The sequence below is a fragment of the Ctenopharyngodon idella genome, chromosome 8 (genome assembly GCF_019924925.1).
Source record: "Ctenopharyngodon idella isolate HZGC_01 chromosome 8, HZGC01, whole genome shotgun sequence".
NCBI classification, from domain to species: Eukaryota; Metazoa; Chordata; class Actinopteri; order Cypriniformes; family Xenocyprididae; genus Ctenopharyngodon; species Ctenopharyngodon idella.
Window position 1 is genome coordinate 10,011,117 of NC_067227.1, and position 17,782 is coordinate 10,028,898.

General features: G+C 36.6%; 1 protein-coding gene across 4 annotated transcripts in view; it reads right to left on the reverse strand.

Moving 5' to 3' along the window:
• Window positions 1–16,831, reverse strand: part of LOC127516969 (uncharacterized) — a 214,263-nt gene extending 197,432 nt beyond the window's left edge. For 3 of the 4 annotated variants that reach the window (XR_007931152.1, XR_007931153.1, XM_051901939.1), the window contains exons 1-16: window positions 16,596–16,831; window positions 13,091–13,106; window positions 8,393–8,479; window positions 8,208–8,305; window positions 6,415–6,507; window positions 4,881–4,992; window positions 4,648–4,799; window positions 4,409–4,477; window positions 4,250–4,316; window positions 3,704–3,879; window positions 3,415–3,462; window positions 3,285–3,330; window positions 3,057–3,211; window positions 1,592–1,660; window positions 1,059–1,104; window positions 870–977 (exon numbers count right to left, since the gene is read on the reverse strand). Coding sequence is in view for 2 of the 4 variants with exons in the window: in XM_051901939.1 (XP_051757899.1) it covers window positions 870–977; window positions 1,059–1,104; window positions 1,592–1,660; window positions 3,057–3,211; window positions 3,285–3,330; window positions 3,415–3,462; window positions 3,704–3,879; window positions 4,250–4,316; window positions 4,409–4,477; window positions 4,648–4,799; window positions 4,881–4,992; window positions 6,415–6,507; window positions 8,208–8,305; window positions 8,393–8,479; window positions 13,091–13,106; window positions 16,596–16,700 (1,447 nt within the window). In the remaining 2 variants the exon portion in view is untranslated. The remainder of the gene's footprint in view (window positions 1–869; window positions 978–1,058; window positions 1,105–1,591; window positions 1,661–3,056; window positions 3,212–3,284; window positions 3,331–3,414; window positions 3,463–3,703; window positions 3,880–4,249; window positions 4,317–4,408; window positions 4,478–4,647; window positions 4,800–4,880; window positions 4,993–6,414; window positions 6,508–8,207; window positions 8,306–8,392; window positions 8,480–13,090; window positions 13,107–16,595) is intronic. The other variant, XM_051901940.1, reaches the window with a different exon arrangement.
• Window positions 16,832–17,782: the final 951 nt, after the last annotated feature.

Genomic DNA, 17,782 nt, shown 5'->3' on the forward strand with positions numbered 1-17,782 from the left:
TCACTTAGGTCTAGCTATTTTTATTACCACAAAAACAATATTATCGATTACTTGATTAATCGTCAAAATAATCGTCCAGTTACTCGATTACCAAATTAACCGCAAGTCACAGCTCTAGGTTAGTTAAAACATTTCAAAATGCACCTGCATTGTTTTGTATCATGTGACTTTCAAATGAATAAAAGACTTTTACCAGTTAAATATAGTGTTAAAATATCGCCTCATTCTCGTGAACCGGTTCGTCACACCCCTAGCAGTAACATATTTTAAATTTTATGTATAATTTTATTTGTTTACTAATATTCAGCTGTTTTTTAATAGTCAGCTTATTCATAGTCAGTTTATTAGTAGTCAGCTTATTGTGGGATCATCAGTCATCAAAGATGGCGTCATGATGGTGATGTACTGATTGCTCACTAAAAAACCCTCACAGATCAAGTTTTCAAGCCATTTCAAGTTTGAATGTGACATGACAAAGCAGTTGAGTTGTTTACCAAGTTTTTAATTAGCCCTCCCATTAACACCATTATTTATTCATTCAGACTGATTTGAGGAAGTGGAATCCACACAAAAACGAGAGGCGGGCTTAATTGCATGAACAGCATAACAGGCCAATCATAGCACTGCCTCCTCCCATGTGACTTTCCCCCATTCATTCTCAATTACCCCCAATTCTCAATTTATTCTCAATCTACTGGTCATGGTGGAGAAGCAGTTTTAGGAGAATCTCTCTGAGAAGTTAGTTAAACTGTCGACTAACTACCTGAATAACAAACACATCTGGTTCAAGTATTTTAATATAACTCCTTCTTGAGCTGCATAGAGAATGTTTCTGGCCTAAAATCAAAAAGAGATGTGTCCGGACTGACCTGATGTGCTTCTTTTGAGCAGCCAGCGTGTGATGCAGACCAGAACGGTCACTGCAGCCAGAAGAGTCAGTGCAGCGCCGATGATGAGACCCCATCGCCTGTGCGTGACTGTGGAGGTTCAGGATGAGCGTGACTTTATGTCCATCTGTCAGCAAGTGTGCACTAATGATGATGGATGCTTGTACTTACAGTCAGGGCAAATGATTCGTCTTCCATGGAGATCCAAGCGCCACACCTATAGACGGACAGGAGCAGGTCAGCTGACACACGCTCAAACAGACTCGCACGCTATATGTTTACCACATACTGCATAATTTGTTACTGTTCAAAAGTTTGGGGTCGGTAAGATTTTTTTAATGTTTTCACCATGTATTTGATAAAAAAAAAAAAAAAAAAGTAAAAACAGTGAAATATTATTTCCATGTAAAATTGTTTTCTATGTGAATATATAGTAAACTGTCATTTATTTCTGTGATCAAAGCTGAATTTTCAGCATCATTACTCCAGTCTTCAGTCACATGATCCTTCAGAAATCATTCTGATATGATGATTTGATGCTCAAGAAACATTTCTGATTATTATCAATGTTGAAAATAGTTGAGCTGCTTCAGATTTTTGTGGAAACCGTCATACATTTTATTTTTGACATAGATTAACATAGTTACAAAATGCAAACAGAAATCAAATGATACACATGAAACAGGCAGGGAATGATGCATTACCTGCACACACAGTCCTGGTGAGAGGAAGGGGAAGGGCAGGCTCAGCTCCGCCTCTGTGGCGCCCCCTTCCTGAGGAGAGGAGCATTGCAGGGTGTGAGGGTAATGTACTTTACCAGGATGATCGTTACATTACAGGTTTATTTTCCCATCCTGACAGACTCACCGTACATTATAATGTTTATTACACAGCTATTCATCAAATTTGATTATTTAAATTATCATCATGTGAGAGGAAAAAGAGAACAGACTAATTTGAGAGATGTGAATTTAGCGCAGCTATGTAAATAAAATCAGTTATTCGATACAGTTTAGCACTTATTATACAAAAATATTTGACTGCAGAATGTTGTCATTATCCGATGACGATTAAAAGAGCCGATTAAAAATGCATAATACATTATGGACTCATTGACCTTGTAAAATTTTGACATACTATTCTGATATCTTCTATTTAAAAACGTGTAACTACACTTGGTGTGCGCAAAATTATCATCAATGCATTGAGTTCTGTTATAAAAACTTCATCAGTGATGGATTGTAACAATGCACAGAAATAAAAATATTTTAGACTTTGTTAGAAATAACTATTACAATATTTGTGATTACATTTGTTCTACCTTCATAAGATATTACTACTAAAACATTTAGGCTGCAACAACTTTTAAAACATGGGATAATATATTTAAACTGTTTGAGAGATGTAAAAACATTACTGTAAGCACATTTTTTCCCCTATAATACACGACAAAGCACAAATGTGGCAGGTTTTTAGCAACAGAAGCTCGCCAACATATTATACAATTTCTTTTCTCATGTACTAAATGCAAATACTACCTGAATCTCCAATTGCTTTTTAATTTGTACTGCAGTATGTGTCCATAAGCTTTTTTATGAGCATCTACAGATTATAAACATAACATATAAACGCACAAGTCTTTAAAACACATCGAATGGCCTTTCCCATGCCGATATTTAAAAAAAAAAAGCCAAATATCGATCAACCACTGATATCGAATGGCCTTTCCATGCACTGTCAAAATAAAAGTCCCAATTATATTACATTTTAGCCGATATAGATATTTTAAAAAGACAAATATCGGCAGATATCAGTCAATATAATGGTCAACCACTAATATCGAATGACCTTTCCATGCACTGTCAAAATAAAAGTCCTACTTGTGACACATCAGCCAATGCCGATATTTAAAAGAAGCCAAATATCATCAGATATTGGCAAAATATTGGTAGACCACTAACATCAAATGGCCTTTCCATGCACTGTCAAAACAAAAGTCCCACTTCCAACACGTTGGCCAATGCCGATATTTAAAAAATGCCAAATACTGGTTGATATATCGGTCAACCACTAATATTGAATGGCCACCCCATGTACATACATGCACATGCAACTACTCAATGTCTTTGAGCAAAAGAACACACACAGGACAGGAAAACTATTACTAACCAGCTGACGTGAGATGACGTGTCCTCGAGATGCACACGTATCGTTATGTCTGTCGCACAGCTGAGCAGCAAAAGACGCGGCGATATTAGATGTCAGGTGCACATGCAGATGCAGAGATCCAGGGACGACCGTCACGCTCCACTCAGACCGGCCCTCTGAAAGAGACAGCAAACATCAGAGACAGACAGGAAGACAGCAGCGATATGCTACTATATAACAGGTTCTCACCTGACTCGAAGGGACAGAAGACTTGATAACTGCCATTTAAAGAAAACTGCAATGCAAAAAAGTACACACACATGAGAAACACAAACACTTATCTTAATCATGAATTAATGTGCGCTCGAGCGTGCATTACCTTCACACACATCTGAGGGTGTTTATCTACAGCAGACACATTATATTCCTGCAAAAGTGCATTGAGAACAGCATTCAATACACTATGTATTTTATATGCATTTGTCGTGTTTCCTACTTCTATTTGTCTCAGTTTATGCCTCTGTATTGTTTGTTATGCTTGAATTATGTTGAATTACTCGGACTGTTAAAAGTCATTTTTACAAAAAATGTAAAATTTAGAAGTTTAAATTTTAAAAAGTTTACAGTTTATAGTTGTGAGCTATAGTTAAAATGTGATCGTCACATACACGTTTTGTCCCATAGAGGGTGGCGTTGGGGACGGGGACACAGTAAGAGTTCTGCGTATGGATTCGCCAGCACAGAGAGACAGAGGGATCTGATTGGTCATCAGGACAGAGAGGCTCCCACTGCAGAACAGAGCCGAGAACTCTCGCTGAGCTGGAGGACAAGATATCACCGCCATCTGCAGGAAGAAGGTGAAATTGTCAAACACATGCAAACAACCTAGACTAGAAAACACACACACTCTCACACACACAGGTTTGTTTTGCTATCTTAGTGAGGACTCTCCATAGGCATAATGGTTTTTATACTGTACATTCTCTCCCCCTACACTACCCCTAAACCTACCCATCACAGAAAACTGTCTGTATATTACATTTTTAATAAAACATTGTTTAGTATGTTTTCAAAGCTATTTTAAATATAAGGACTCATGAAATGTCCTCATAAAACATGTTTACGTCGTAATACCAGTGTAATACCCGTGTCATTATACAAATTTGTGTCCTCATAAATCACAAAAACGCACACACACACATTAACTGACTCACATGGCAGTATTTTCTTTTTTAAGGGACACTGTGTGTTTCTTCTTACATCAATGCCTGTAAACCACAACTGTGAACACAGAACAATGCAGATGTTATATATATATGTTAGAAATAAAACAAAACAAAACAAAAAAAGTGAAATCAAGCAGTCATGCACACCTGCACACAGACACAAGGAATCAGGTACGGGAATCTCAGATCAACGGTTTGATTGACAGTCGTATTAATCTGCAACACAAACACAACACCTCAATGGTAATGTAAGATTTAGGGCATTTTCAGACCTGTAGATCGTTCGTTGCAAAACGGGGATTCAAATTGTTAAAATGGTTTTGTAAACTAAACTTTATGTGTTTTGTTTGACAAAAGAACTCTACCAGATGAAACTTTTCACTCACCTTTCCAAAATATCTCTGCTCAACACACTCTGGGAATGAATGTTTGTAGCACAGGCTGATCTTGACCATTTGATCTGTTTTCATGCGTACAGTGAAGCGTTTATCACGCTCGTCCACACTGACTCTGGCTTCAGGCACTGGATCCTCATCGTCTGGTTAAAACACAGCAGATGTAAACACAGCCACTCGGGTATTATGGTGCAGATTTTGGTCATTTATAGAGAGAGAGAGACCTGTGAGCTGGACCATATGAGATCCACTGATCAGCAGGTCACTGTCTTTGTGAACATGCACTGTGACGTTGGAGCCGGGCCACGCTGGGAAACAGTCGTACCGCAGGATCCACTGAAGGGCGACAGACACACAATTACAAACACTGAAAACAGCTTGAGTGAAATACAAAGAAAACTTAATACAATTACAATAAATCCAAGTTGTAGCAAACAACAAAGAGAGAGAGACAGAGAAAGAGAAAATGGCAAGGACTTTAAAAGTTTACAAAGCTTAAAGGCTTTTTTTGTTCTTAGATTTGGAGAACACCACCAATTCCTTTTGGAAAAGTAGGAGGATTTAAAACAAAATCTGCATTTGTGTAATAAATGGTTGGCCATAACTGCAATTTTATTGACTAAAAACTCAACATCCAAATTCAGAGTGAAAAAGCCATATTTTATCCATCTTTTCCCTACGCCCCATGACGCTTTGCATGAATTATGGGAGTAATTTCCTTTAAACTGTAAATAATTAGTGAAAGGTTCGCTCTGTGAACACAATAATACACATTTTCAAAAACTGGGTACAATGAGATGACATTATTCTACTCACTATTGAACATTAAAAGTGTAAAAGCATTAATAAATTACTACAACAGACCCTGAATAACCCTTGAATATTTCCACAACACTAATACTGACGTGTTAAATATCACTGTCGTAATGCATGTCTGTATCATGTAATACGTTGCCTTAATCAAAAATGTTCATTAATGAATATGAATCGATAATATTTTAAAGTTATTTCTGTCGTTTTGACAGACAATAAATATTGTATTTACCTGCTCTAGAATAATTCCAGTAAACAATGCTAATATGATTAGAAGTGAAAGGGAGAAAATGACATTTTAAAGCATCTGTGTGAAAACAAACCTGGAAAGAGACGTGAGGATTTGAGGAGAAAAATGAGAGATTCTCAGTGCATTCCAGGGAATTATTAATGGGATATATATTGTAAATCAAATCGGATGTACGGACTACAAATGTGCAGTATAGGATGTCTTTTTTCATACTGTTACAGCAGAATACAGAGAGAAAAAGAATGTAATCATGAGGAAAAGAACGCAGAGACTGCCACAGATATTCCTGTTACAACATGTCACATGAAAATACCAAGCGTTACGTTATTCTCATGGAGGAAATTTACAGCTCTTTCAGTCAAACTGACGGATTGTAGTGCAACCTTATGATTGGAGTCAGTCTTTTTGAGTGAAACTTCCTTAAACCAGAACTGCCTTCCATAACCTAAACCCCAGTCGGCTCATCAGGAAAAAGGTGAATAGTTTTGAAATCAAAATCAGGCACTACATATTTCAAACTTAACCAAACATGAAGGTCGGCCCAGAATTTATTTATTGATTTATTTTAGAAATTTTGCATGAATAAAATAAATGCTCCAGCGACTCTATATCAGCTTCAGTGAAGTTGCATTCATTCAGTCTGAGAAACTCAAATGTCATTAAACACAGATAAAGGAACGCAGGCATTCACTCACAAAGGCCTGATGGGACGTCATGTTCATTTCACGCGTCTGAATTCTTGCTTTGTGAGGAAACAGCAGATCATCACTGCCTCTGTTGATACACTGCTGAAGAAGAAAATACAATCATTATGATGCCATAAAATCTGTTAAATATATTATTTATTTTATACAGTTTTTCCTCTAGACATTCCCTGGACCCCGGTTTAAAAAAACCCTGCTATAAATGTAGCTCCAAACATAGGTTCGGGAGGAGCCTAAACATTCAGTCCCGTCAATCATCATTATGAGCGTATATAAGCAGCAGTCACTGCGTCATCCCAGCGACAATTCTTCCAGCATCTCTCCTCCTCCTCTATTTCTCTTATTCTCCCTCTACGCAGTACTGTTATAGGGGGGTTTAACTCGGAGCTCAAGCCGAGCCTCGGGTTCGAGCCTCCTTCGAGGACAGCAAGCCAAGTTTGTTTTACCATTAACCATTCAGACTGAATGGGCAGGCAAACGAGTGAAACCAATAAACAGCATTAATTTTAATGATCGCATTCACTCAACCGGTGTTTCTCAGCTGGAGGGTTGTGATTCGCACATAAGTCACAGGTCTAATCGTAGACAAAAACAATGACAAATCAACAAAGCAGACACTCTTCTCGTGTGTTCTGCAGAACATTAATCATCAGTCTCAACTGTATCTGATCTGGTGGAGAGTGACATTCATTCAGCCTTCAAACTCATGAACAAAACTACACAAAGAGAAAGGAAGTCTGAGTCAGATTACATAAAGTCCAGCTCCACTAGCAAAAATAACACGTGTGGTTAGTGCGTTTTGTGAAGCGAATCACTTGCAAACAAATTTACAACAAAATGTTGGAACGGAGCTCTTAACACATTATAGTCCTTCACGTCTATTGAGATTCTGGCCAGTTGATTATAGCTAGAATATCACAATCAGTAGATCCTTCTCCGATTTAGCAGGGCTGCCCTCAACTAAAGATTTTACTAGTCAACTAGTAGTCATTCATTTAAGCGATTAGTCGACTAATTGTGCGTTTATATTAATAAACCACATAAATCATAATAATGAGTCTTTAATCGCCTATATATACATGGTCTAATCAGCACTCAAACACACGCATAAAGCTTGCCACAGCGCACCCGCAAACGTAATGATTATGAATGTGTCATGAAAAACAGCAAGGAGACTGTCTGTACATTTGAATAATTTATTGACCATGTTTTCATATGGATTACATAACCTGAGAATATTTGTTGACAGTCACTTGACATTTCAAGTTTTCTATAGATGTATTCCTCATGTCTGTGTGGCAAGTATACACTGAGTTTTGGTCTATTTTTGTGACGCGCTCAAGTTCAGGGAGCCCGAGACGGCAGAAAGTGCATCCTGTTTGTTGTCTTTATTTTACAAAAGCACAATGTTTTGTTGTTATTGTGCGTTTAATAAAATAAAGTTTTGAATGATGTATTACTCTTATCTGTATGACCAAAAATGACGGAGTATTTTAAGTTGTTTCTGCTGTTATCATTAGTACCATATTACCATATCATGCCATGTTTAGCTTCACTCTGCATAAACACTTGGATATGCGCCTAATAATAGTGCACATTTATCTAGGTTCACATTAGAGTGAACAGCCATATAAAGTTGCTACTACTTAAATGTTTCAAATGATAAGACATATGAATCCAAATCCAGGCCCTGAATCAAACCCAGTCTTTCCTCTGGTCTAGTCTCGCAGTAATTCGACTCAAACTAAACCTCATAAAGAAAGGTGAGTTGTCCTGAGACTTACCCAGTGAACACTGCTCCGTTTTGACACAAATAGGAGCAGCGTGTAGGAGCCTCCGGTTTCAGAGTCACTGAAGTCAATTGTCAGGTTTTCATTTGCCACTTCAAACAGAGGACAGAACAGATGAAGTCAGTAAGTTATAAAGGAGCTGTAATCACTGATAAGGCTAACAGTGGTCGTGTACGTACTCAGAGGACGGACACACAGCCGCAGGCGGACACACACGTCCTGCTGGAGGAGAGCGGTGCGGAGACTGAGCTGAGGCAGGTGCCGATCTTCAGTACAACACATGAGAAACAGAGAGTTCAGATGACAGATAGTGATCTCTAGCAGAGGTGTGACAAGATCTCGTGCCACCATATGAAAACGTGACATTTCTCATTGAGGTGAAAAACTGTCTCGCGGTATCATCATGATGGAGTTGAGTTCATGGTAAAACCTTTTACAGTGTCAGTGCTTGCATTATATTGTTCTGTCAATAAAATATACATGCGCTGCGGGTTTCAGAGTGAACCGTGATGCTTATTTACAGGCACGTGTTTCTTCCAGTGGCTCCGTTCACAAACAAACTCAGTGTCTGTATGTGCTGTTTGTTTGGGTTTCCAATAAAATGTATTTGGGAACGCATATGAAGTCTGACGCGCTTTGAGTTTTATAGTGAAGCGTTGAACTGTTATCATTTACACGCGTGGAGCGTCTCAACAAACTCATCTCTGTTTGGGTTGCTTATAACGTTCATCTGGGAACAAAACGAGTGCCATTTCCCATGCCAACACAGGAGAATACATCAATGTTTCTAAATATCGTTCATCGCGATTTCAAAATAAAAGTTTAAACATTCGCTCAGAGTTTGCATGTTTTGATGTCCACATGTTCTTGTTCAAGAAATTATAGTGGCTGTAGCATTTCTATCATAAAGAAGTGGCCAAATATTAAAGATGTGGACATTTTAATTAAATGTCATTTGGCCAATATTAAACAAGGATTTGATCTGCTGTAAAGTGTAATTACAACAATCAACAGCGCCCTCTGCAGGCATTAGTTATATGTAGTTGATTATGTTTATGTTATGTACACTGCATTAGGTGTTTTAACAGTGTTGTTCAATAAAACCATATTACTTGCTTTTGATACTTTATTTGAACCAATTATCATTGCCTTATTGTTATTATATATGTATTTTAAGTCATTTTAAAAGCTATTGTTCACTTAGGTCTATTTTTATTACCAAAAAAAAAAAAAATCTGATTAATCGTCAAAATAATCGACCGATTACTTGATTACCAAAATAACCGTTAGTCGCAGCTCTAGATTAGTTCAAACATTTTAAAATGCACCTGCATTGTTTTGCATTTTGTGACTTTCAGTCGAATAAAACACTATTTTACCCAGTGGTGTAGTCTACGTGATACGCAGGTATACGCCGTATACCCACTAGGAAAGGTTAAGGATTTCCGTATACCCACTTAAAAAAGCACGAGGATACGCAACCATCCAATAAATCACAATAAGATTTGTTGCTTTTGACAAAACAAAGTCTCATATTTCAAATTATGCCCATTTTACTTCGAAGTAAAAAAAACATAAATACCGTGAACCGATCCTCTCCTCCGCTTTAATACCAGATACAGCGCGAAATAAACATGAATGAACATCTTAACTAGGTATGTTAAAAGATACAGTATAACTTGACGAAATCCGTATCATGTCTTGTGCAGGCTTATTCAGTGTTTCAATCGCGGAAAGACGTTAATAACAGCTTGTAAACAATGTCATGTAATGTCACATTTACCTCAGAACAAACAGTGACCGTAAACTCGTTAGTCAGCTAGAAAAATGAACTCTAGAGAGGAGCATTTAGCTAAATATAAACACCATATTACATATTAATTATATTTTTAATGTTCTTTAATAAATCCGTCAAGTTGACAGCCACCATTTAAATGTTTGTATTTCAAAAAAACGAATTGGAGTAGAAATAATTTTAAAGTTAGTAGGCTTATTATAACTTTATTAGCCTATTATAAAAATGTCCTTAAGTGTGATTTAAGTTTGTATACAAATCAGTTCATTTTAATCTTCAATATTAATGTAGTACCAACTGATTCCCATGTAGCCTATATCTTTTAAAGCATTAGCTGAGAGATTTTTTTTTTCTTGAGAAAATTTGCCATGTAGCCTACTGTACCGCATACACAGTATATCCATACATAACTGATATTGAATCGAATTGCAAGTTAGTGCAATTTAGCATAACTATGATGACAGACTGGCAGGAAATGGTGCAAAACAGAAAACAAAGTCCAAACAGGGTGATATTGTGACATGCTGTTAATCCTCATCTTTCCATTATTGTTCATTTAACTCTAAAACTCTAAATAATGCTGGGTTAAAAACAACCCAAGTTTGGTTGAAAATTTACAAACCCAGCAGTTGGGTTAAATCAGTGGCGTAACTTTGTTTTAAAAAGTGGGTGGGACAGGAATGTGTGTGTCGGGAATGTGTGTGTATCATTATAATAATAAATGCACAAAATTTATTGACATATACCTCATGTTTAATATGATAGTTTCGTCCTTACATCTACTATAATACAATATATAGTTAGTCTCAAAAGTATTTACATTAGTCAGTAAATACGTAAATCCGCATCTAGCATTAGATTGTCCTGATGGACTAACTTCTGTTCCGCATGACAGAGGTTCTGGGTTCTAATCCGCCCTCGTGTTATTTATTTTATTTTTTTTCTCATTAAAACCAAAGATGTTCATCAGTGATTGTTTATCAAGAGCAGAGACACGTTTATGTGCATTTTGTTTGTGATTTCACCGGAATGAATAGAGTCTGTGTCCGCAACGTCGATAGATTGAAGCGCTCGTCCGTGTGAAGACTGCGCACTGTGCACGAGCGCAAAGAGAACACTGTTGCGCCACTGATAACAGCGGCAACGAGCACTCAACATGATTTCAAAAACGACACATCCCAGCGGCAGATCGCCTCTTATTTAACACAAACGAATCAACTAGAGATGTTTCTTTTGTATTAGATATCCGTGCCGCGAGATGTTTCAAAAAGTGGTGGGGACAATATCGACCCTGGCAAAAAGTGGTGGGGACATGTCCCACCCGCAAACTACTCCTATGGGTTAAATGTTTGATCAACCTGCTGGGTAGTTTTATTTAACCCAACTATTGATTAAAAATGACTATATGGATGGCTTAAAATGAAGGTTAAAAATTAAAAATCAGACACTTAATTACTAGAGGCAACAATAATAATCAAAAGGTGAACATTTATTAATAAACAATTTAATAAATGTTTATTGTTTAATTATTATATCAAATATTAATAAATGTTAACTTCCAACATATTTTGGGTTCATTTTAAGCAAGTAATACAGCAATTTTTACACAATAGTTGAGATAAATAAAACTACCCAGCAGGTCAGGCAAATATTTAACCCAACCGCTGGGTTTGTCCATTTTCAACCTAACTTGGGTTGTTTTTAACCCAGCATTATTTAGAGTGTAATACTAGTTGCAACTTGCACTCTTAAATGTGCATTGAAACTTGCCAGCTGATAAAACCTGTGATCCAGGGACCATATTCATATAACATCTCAGGCTATCTTAACTGGCTGATGGTGATTGACACGAAACAAGTCCAGTCTCTCCGGCTGGTAAAGTCTTTTGTTGATTATAATAAATTGACATGTTGATAAAACACACATAAGCAGTCTTTCAGAATGCTCTCAATTACATGTAGCCTAGATCAGATGCATACTATATTTATTAGTGAGTGTGGCGGTGCTTATGGGGTGTTGCTCTGGGACAGGTGAGTATGAGGCTGGGAGGGAAAAATCACAGTATACTCACTACAAAAAACTAGACTACACCACTGATTTTACCTGTAATATATTTCATCATTGAAGAGTTCTTAAAAAAAGTATTAAAATATCGTCTTGTCTCGTGACCTAAGTGTATCGTCACACCCTAATCTCTAGTGATCACAATTATACTGTTCACATTTAATGTCAACTAAACACATGTATGTTTGTGAAATGGCCAATGATGGAGAAATCCACATTCAAGGTCAACATGAAATTATTGCAGGATTTCCGAAATCTGCGTCACATTCAACATTCACATTCAAATAAATTTGACATTATTACTGTTTCATAAATCATGAATCAGGAGTCAGAAATCATAAGATAAATCACAATTATTATATTCCTTTGACAGCCCTAGTTCATCTAGCAGAAATCTCAGAGTGGGAAGACAAAATGATTAAAGAACTCAGAGAAGATTAAAGATCCAGGAAAAAAAGATTACTTTCAAGTAAACATTTTGCAATAACTTCTTTTGGTTTTAGTACAATGATGATTTAAAAGCAGATTCTTTGGGGGTCTTTAGAAGATAGTTCAGAATAAAACCAGGAACATGTATTTAACCTGTTAACTGTCAGTGTAACCATCATATATTTTAGTAACAATCATAAATTAAGTATCATTCGAAAGCTTAAACACTCAAAATTCATCCTGGGAAAACCATTTTAAAATCGGACATTGTGTTACAATGGAAATGGTACTTTAAATGCTTTTAGCAGCTCAATTTTTGTGATATCAACACAACTTGGTTAGACATGTGGCTTTGATTTTATAACTTTTTATATTTTGTATAAAATCATGAATAAGTTCAAAAAGGCAGGGACAGTTAACAGGTTAAAAATTAAATGGGGTCAGTTTTGACATGTTGAGACACAAAATACTTCTCTGAATGTCCCTCACTTAAACTTCATACTTTGCATGTTTTTACAGCCCCTAACATACTAGAAAACCGAATAAACAATGTAGACATTGTGAAATTATGTATTGTGTAATTACTCACCAGCACCATGCCATTCCTTCAGAGAGAGAGAGAGAGAGAGAGAGAGAGAGGGAGAGAGAGAGAGAGAGAGAGAGAGAGAGGGAGAGGGAGAGAGAGAGAGAGAGAGTTTTAGTGTGTTCAGTCTCAGAATATAAACACACAAGCATCTTTACAGAGAAACATCAATGTCAGCTAAACAATATGTGTGTTAACATGTGACCATCTAAGCATCTAGTTAATAGCACCATGTGCGTGACGTCAAGAGATCAAATGTACATCTGTGCTGTTTCTTTCTCTCTTTCGTTTACTTTTGTCATTTCTCATTCATTTTAACTGTTTCCTTTTCATTTTATGGTGACAGATTTCAGCACATCAGATAAAGCTGAGATCTTCTGTGGGAAAGACATTTAACACAGCACATCTACATTCAGGCACATATATTCACAATACAGCTTAACATTCAACATCTTATTGCTTTTATCAATTCATACTAAAATATAATGAAACACATTTTTATTAAATGATTTATTAAGCTAGAAGACGTGAACAATATAAATCTGCACTAAAACAATATGCACTATGAAAATAAATCTTGAATGTTGCTCTGAATTGACTTCGCCTACTTTTCTACAGAAATGTCCCCATTTAATTTTTATCTTTATGATCGCCAGTTTTCTTCCAAACACTAACAAAAGATTCAAATAAAAACAGCAGAGCTGAGAATGAGACACACGGACACACAGAATTACAACACAAACCTCCTCAAATTAACAATAATCGCTATAAAGTGTAGAATGACACAATAATACACCAGAAAATGTCAAATGTGCTGATTGTAAATCACTGCGCACACACACACACACACACGACACTACTGTTCACAAGTTTAGGGTTGGTGAGATTTTGTAATGTTTTTGAAAGAGTCTCTTCTGCTCACTATGGCTGCATTTATTTGATACAGTAAATATTATTGCAGTTTAAAATAGCTGTTTTCTATGTGAATATATTGTCATTTATTTTTAACCCAAACTTTTGAACGGTAGTGTATATAGTTGTCTAGCCTAGTATTATGTATTTTGACAATGAACAAACAATTTAAAAACGTCTTCAATTGTCTGAATTGTTTCAGCGTATGATCACAATAAAGCAATTTCATGAATGATTTGATGGTTTTTTATCAAGGGCAAACTATCTCTCCATCGGTCTGAATGAAAGGGTTTCGCACAGACAGCCGCATCAGATCATCATTTATTTCAGTAAAAGTTGGCGGGACGTGACACAGTTGGATCCGTGACAAAACAGGAACCACAGTTCACTCTGAACGAACACAGATCCAAACAGAGCCGCAGCGTTCGGCCTCTCGATACTCACAACGACAGCAGACCGAGCTCACTACAAACAGACGAGACATTTACACGTGGACAAATAAACAGATATAAATCTGATCTGCTCTTTTTTTTTTTTTTTTTTTACAGAATATGTAAATTCAATTGAGATCATTTCCATGATATGGCAGTTAGTGTTGGCGATGGATTGCTATTGGTGTCGAATGCGTCATTTACACCTAATCTTTTCATGATCAGAAGGCAACGAGATCAGTAAAACGCATGAGGTACCAAAGCATAAATACAGCCGAAGACTTCCCCTAAGGACACGGGAAAAATACTTAACTTGTCACTCTTAATAATAAAGGTTCCTTATTGATGGTTATTGATGCACTGATGGTTCCATGAAGAACTTTAACATCCACGGAACCTTTCCGAGGTTCTTTAGATGATTAAAATGTTCTTCACACTTAGAAAAAATGTTCCTGATCACTGAAAGGTTCTTTGGGGAACCAGAAATGCTTCTTCTATGGCATCACTGTGAAAACTGTTATTTTTAAGAGTGTATAAGCAGTATAAATGTGCTCTTGTTTAGAAAGAGATGAATTATACTGTGTTCATCATCTCTATAAAGGCAGCGAGAGAACTCTGGATGTTGATACACACCAGACAAATGTGCAATGAAAATTGCGTCTCTAAATCAAATTCAACGAAACAGGAAACATGTTCTCATTCTCAGTCGTTAGTTAGTTATCACTGCAATGACGCAAACCGACTGCGGTTCTGACCCAAAACTATGTGAAAGTGTGAAAAGATTGGCATGGAGGAACTGAACTCAGGTTGGAAACATGCAAGCCGACCAACACAGTGTGAAAACACTCTAAATCAACATATGAATTAAACCTTAAAGAGAGCATTAAAAACTCAAAAAAGTTCAAATGAGAGACTCAACATGATAAAACACTGAGACATTGGCTGCAACTACTAATCTAAAAACAACTAATAATAATCCATAATAACATGATTTGTGCACCGTGTGTTTGCTGAGAGGTATTTTTGAGGTATATTCTTGTCTTCAAATGTTGTACATTTAAGTTAGTCTTGGTGTTTTGTAAAAGGCTGATCCAGCAGCGAGTCGCTCAAACAGATGAAGCGCATTAACATGTCCAACAACAGATATTTTTGTTCTAAACTTGTAACTGTAAAAGCATTTTAACATGTAACGCGTGTACGAGGTCTCTAACATTCATAGTGAATGACAGTAATGTGTTTCTACTTTCAGAGTGAATGTTCTTTCATTCGCTTCTTGCCAGTTCATATGTGATTTTGTTTGCTTTTTATAATTTAGTGATTTACACAATCTCTCTGCTTTCAAACTATGGACAAAGTGTTTGTTTATTTGTTTGTTTTATGTAACATTCATAATTTAAATATTTTTTAGGACATAATCTGTAGCATAGCCTACGTTCATTTACATTCAGCTCTATACAAATTCAGCCGGAGCGTAAAGGGGGAATTTGAAGATCAAAACCTCCCCTTCATTTTCCTCTCTGATTTACTCATGTTTACTTACCCTGAGTGACTAGAAACAGCCACAGCTCTGATAATATGAGATCATACCTCTGGTAAAAATGCTTTAAAATGTGAAGATCCAGTATAAGATATAGTAATAATAAGTCCAGCACAAAATATTTGGGTCTGTGTCTGAACAAAAGCGTCACTGCTATTTTCCACAGTTTTGAATAGCAGCAAATACATCATAAAACCTATGAAATAATGCAAATTATGTACAGTGAACAAAAAAGTCAGATAAATCAAAAGTCTCATGTATGCTGATTTGCCATCACTGCTCTAGCTCAATGATTTAAGAAAAGTAGTCATTAAAATTTCAGATTTAAAGGTGAGAGTGTCCAAAGTTTGACTGCAAGTATAAATATAGATAGTTGGATAAGAAACATTTATATAGAAACAGGTTTGTGTTGGTGTAGGTACATTCAGGCGTTAGTTGTTATCCTGATATTTTCTCATGAAGTTTAAGTAAATTAATAGTTTAATGTGAAACAACAGTTGGTGTGTCTTATTCATTTACCTGTAAACACGCGGGCTCTTACCACAGACTGACTATAATAACACTTTAAAACTGAAAACTGTACTGTACAGTCACTGTACCGTACTGTGTAAGTTCAGGAGAAATCACTCACCTCTCTGACTCTGAGAATATCCCGACGGACGATCTTTACGCACAGCGACCATTTAAACACAGCAAACAGCAAAACGACATGAGCTAGAAATGACGATCTGTACATGGCCGTAAAATAGAAACATTAACCTATTTTTATGTATACATTATCCACCGCTTAGGACAGGCAAAAGCGCGTGAGACTTGAGTTGAGATGCGTGTATGTGTGTGTGTGTGTGTGTGAGCTCGCGGTGGGCGGACGGATTTTTGGTGACGCAAATCACCGGAATTCCGGCGCCTCATTCAAAAGGTCATCGACTTCCGCGTTAATTAACATTCATTTGCATATATGCATTAGCTGATGCCTTTACCCAAAGCACATTCAGGCTATACATTTTACATTCCTGAACTCGACTGCCTTCAACAGTGAAGACTGAGAGTTAGTGTTAGTTCCCAAAAATGAGATTTCAGTCATTAATTCCTCACCCTCATGTCGTTCCACACCCGTAAGACCTTCGTTCATCTTCTCTACACAAATTAAGATATTTTTTGATGAAATCGAGTTTTTTTTTTTAAAATCTTCCCTGAAAAGCAACGAAATGACCGTCTGTTAAAGATCACTTCATCTGGAAAGCTGCTGTTTACAAACATCTGATAGACGTCTTTAAGATGTCAGTTTTACGTACATTCTAAATCATGAACATCGTGAAGACATTTTCTAAATGTCTATTTGACATCTGACAGGAAACGTCCTATAGACGTATTGCAGATGAGGAAACGCTCTAAAAAATACGTCTTCCAGATGTTAACACACATCAAATAGACGTCTCCGAGATGTGCATGTGCTATCAAGGTCCAGAAAAGTAGTACAAACATTGTTAAAACAGTCATGTGACTGCAGTGGTTCAACCTTAATATTATAAAGCGGCGAGAATAGTTTTTGTGTGCAAAAACAAAACAAAAATAACGACTTTATTCAATAATCTCTTCTCTCCCCTCGTCTTTCTGCTATGCTTTCAACGCTTCCAGGTTCGTCAGAACGCATTTCATTTTGGGGTGAACTAACCCTTTAAGGCAAAACATAATCATAGACCACTGATCAGTAAAACACAATAATCTTAATGAAGATGAAATTAACTATTACACTGTCCTGAATAGGAATAATCTCTTTGATGTTAAAGCTCTTCTTGAATAACACACATTAAAGTC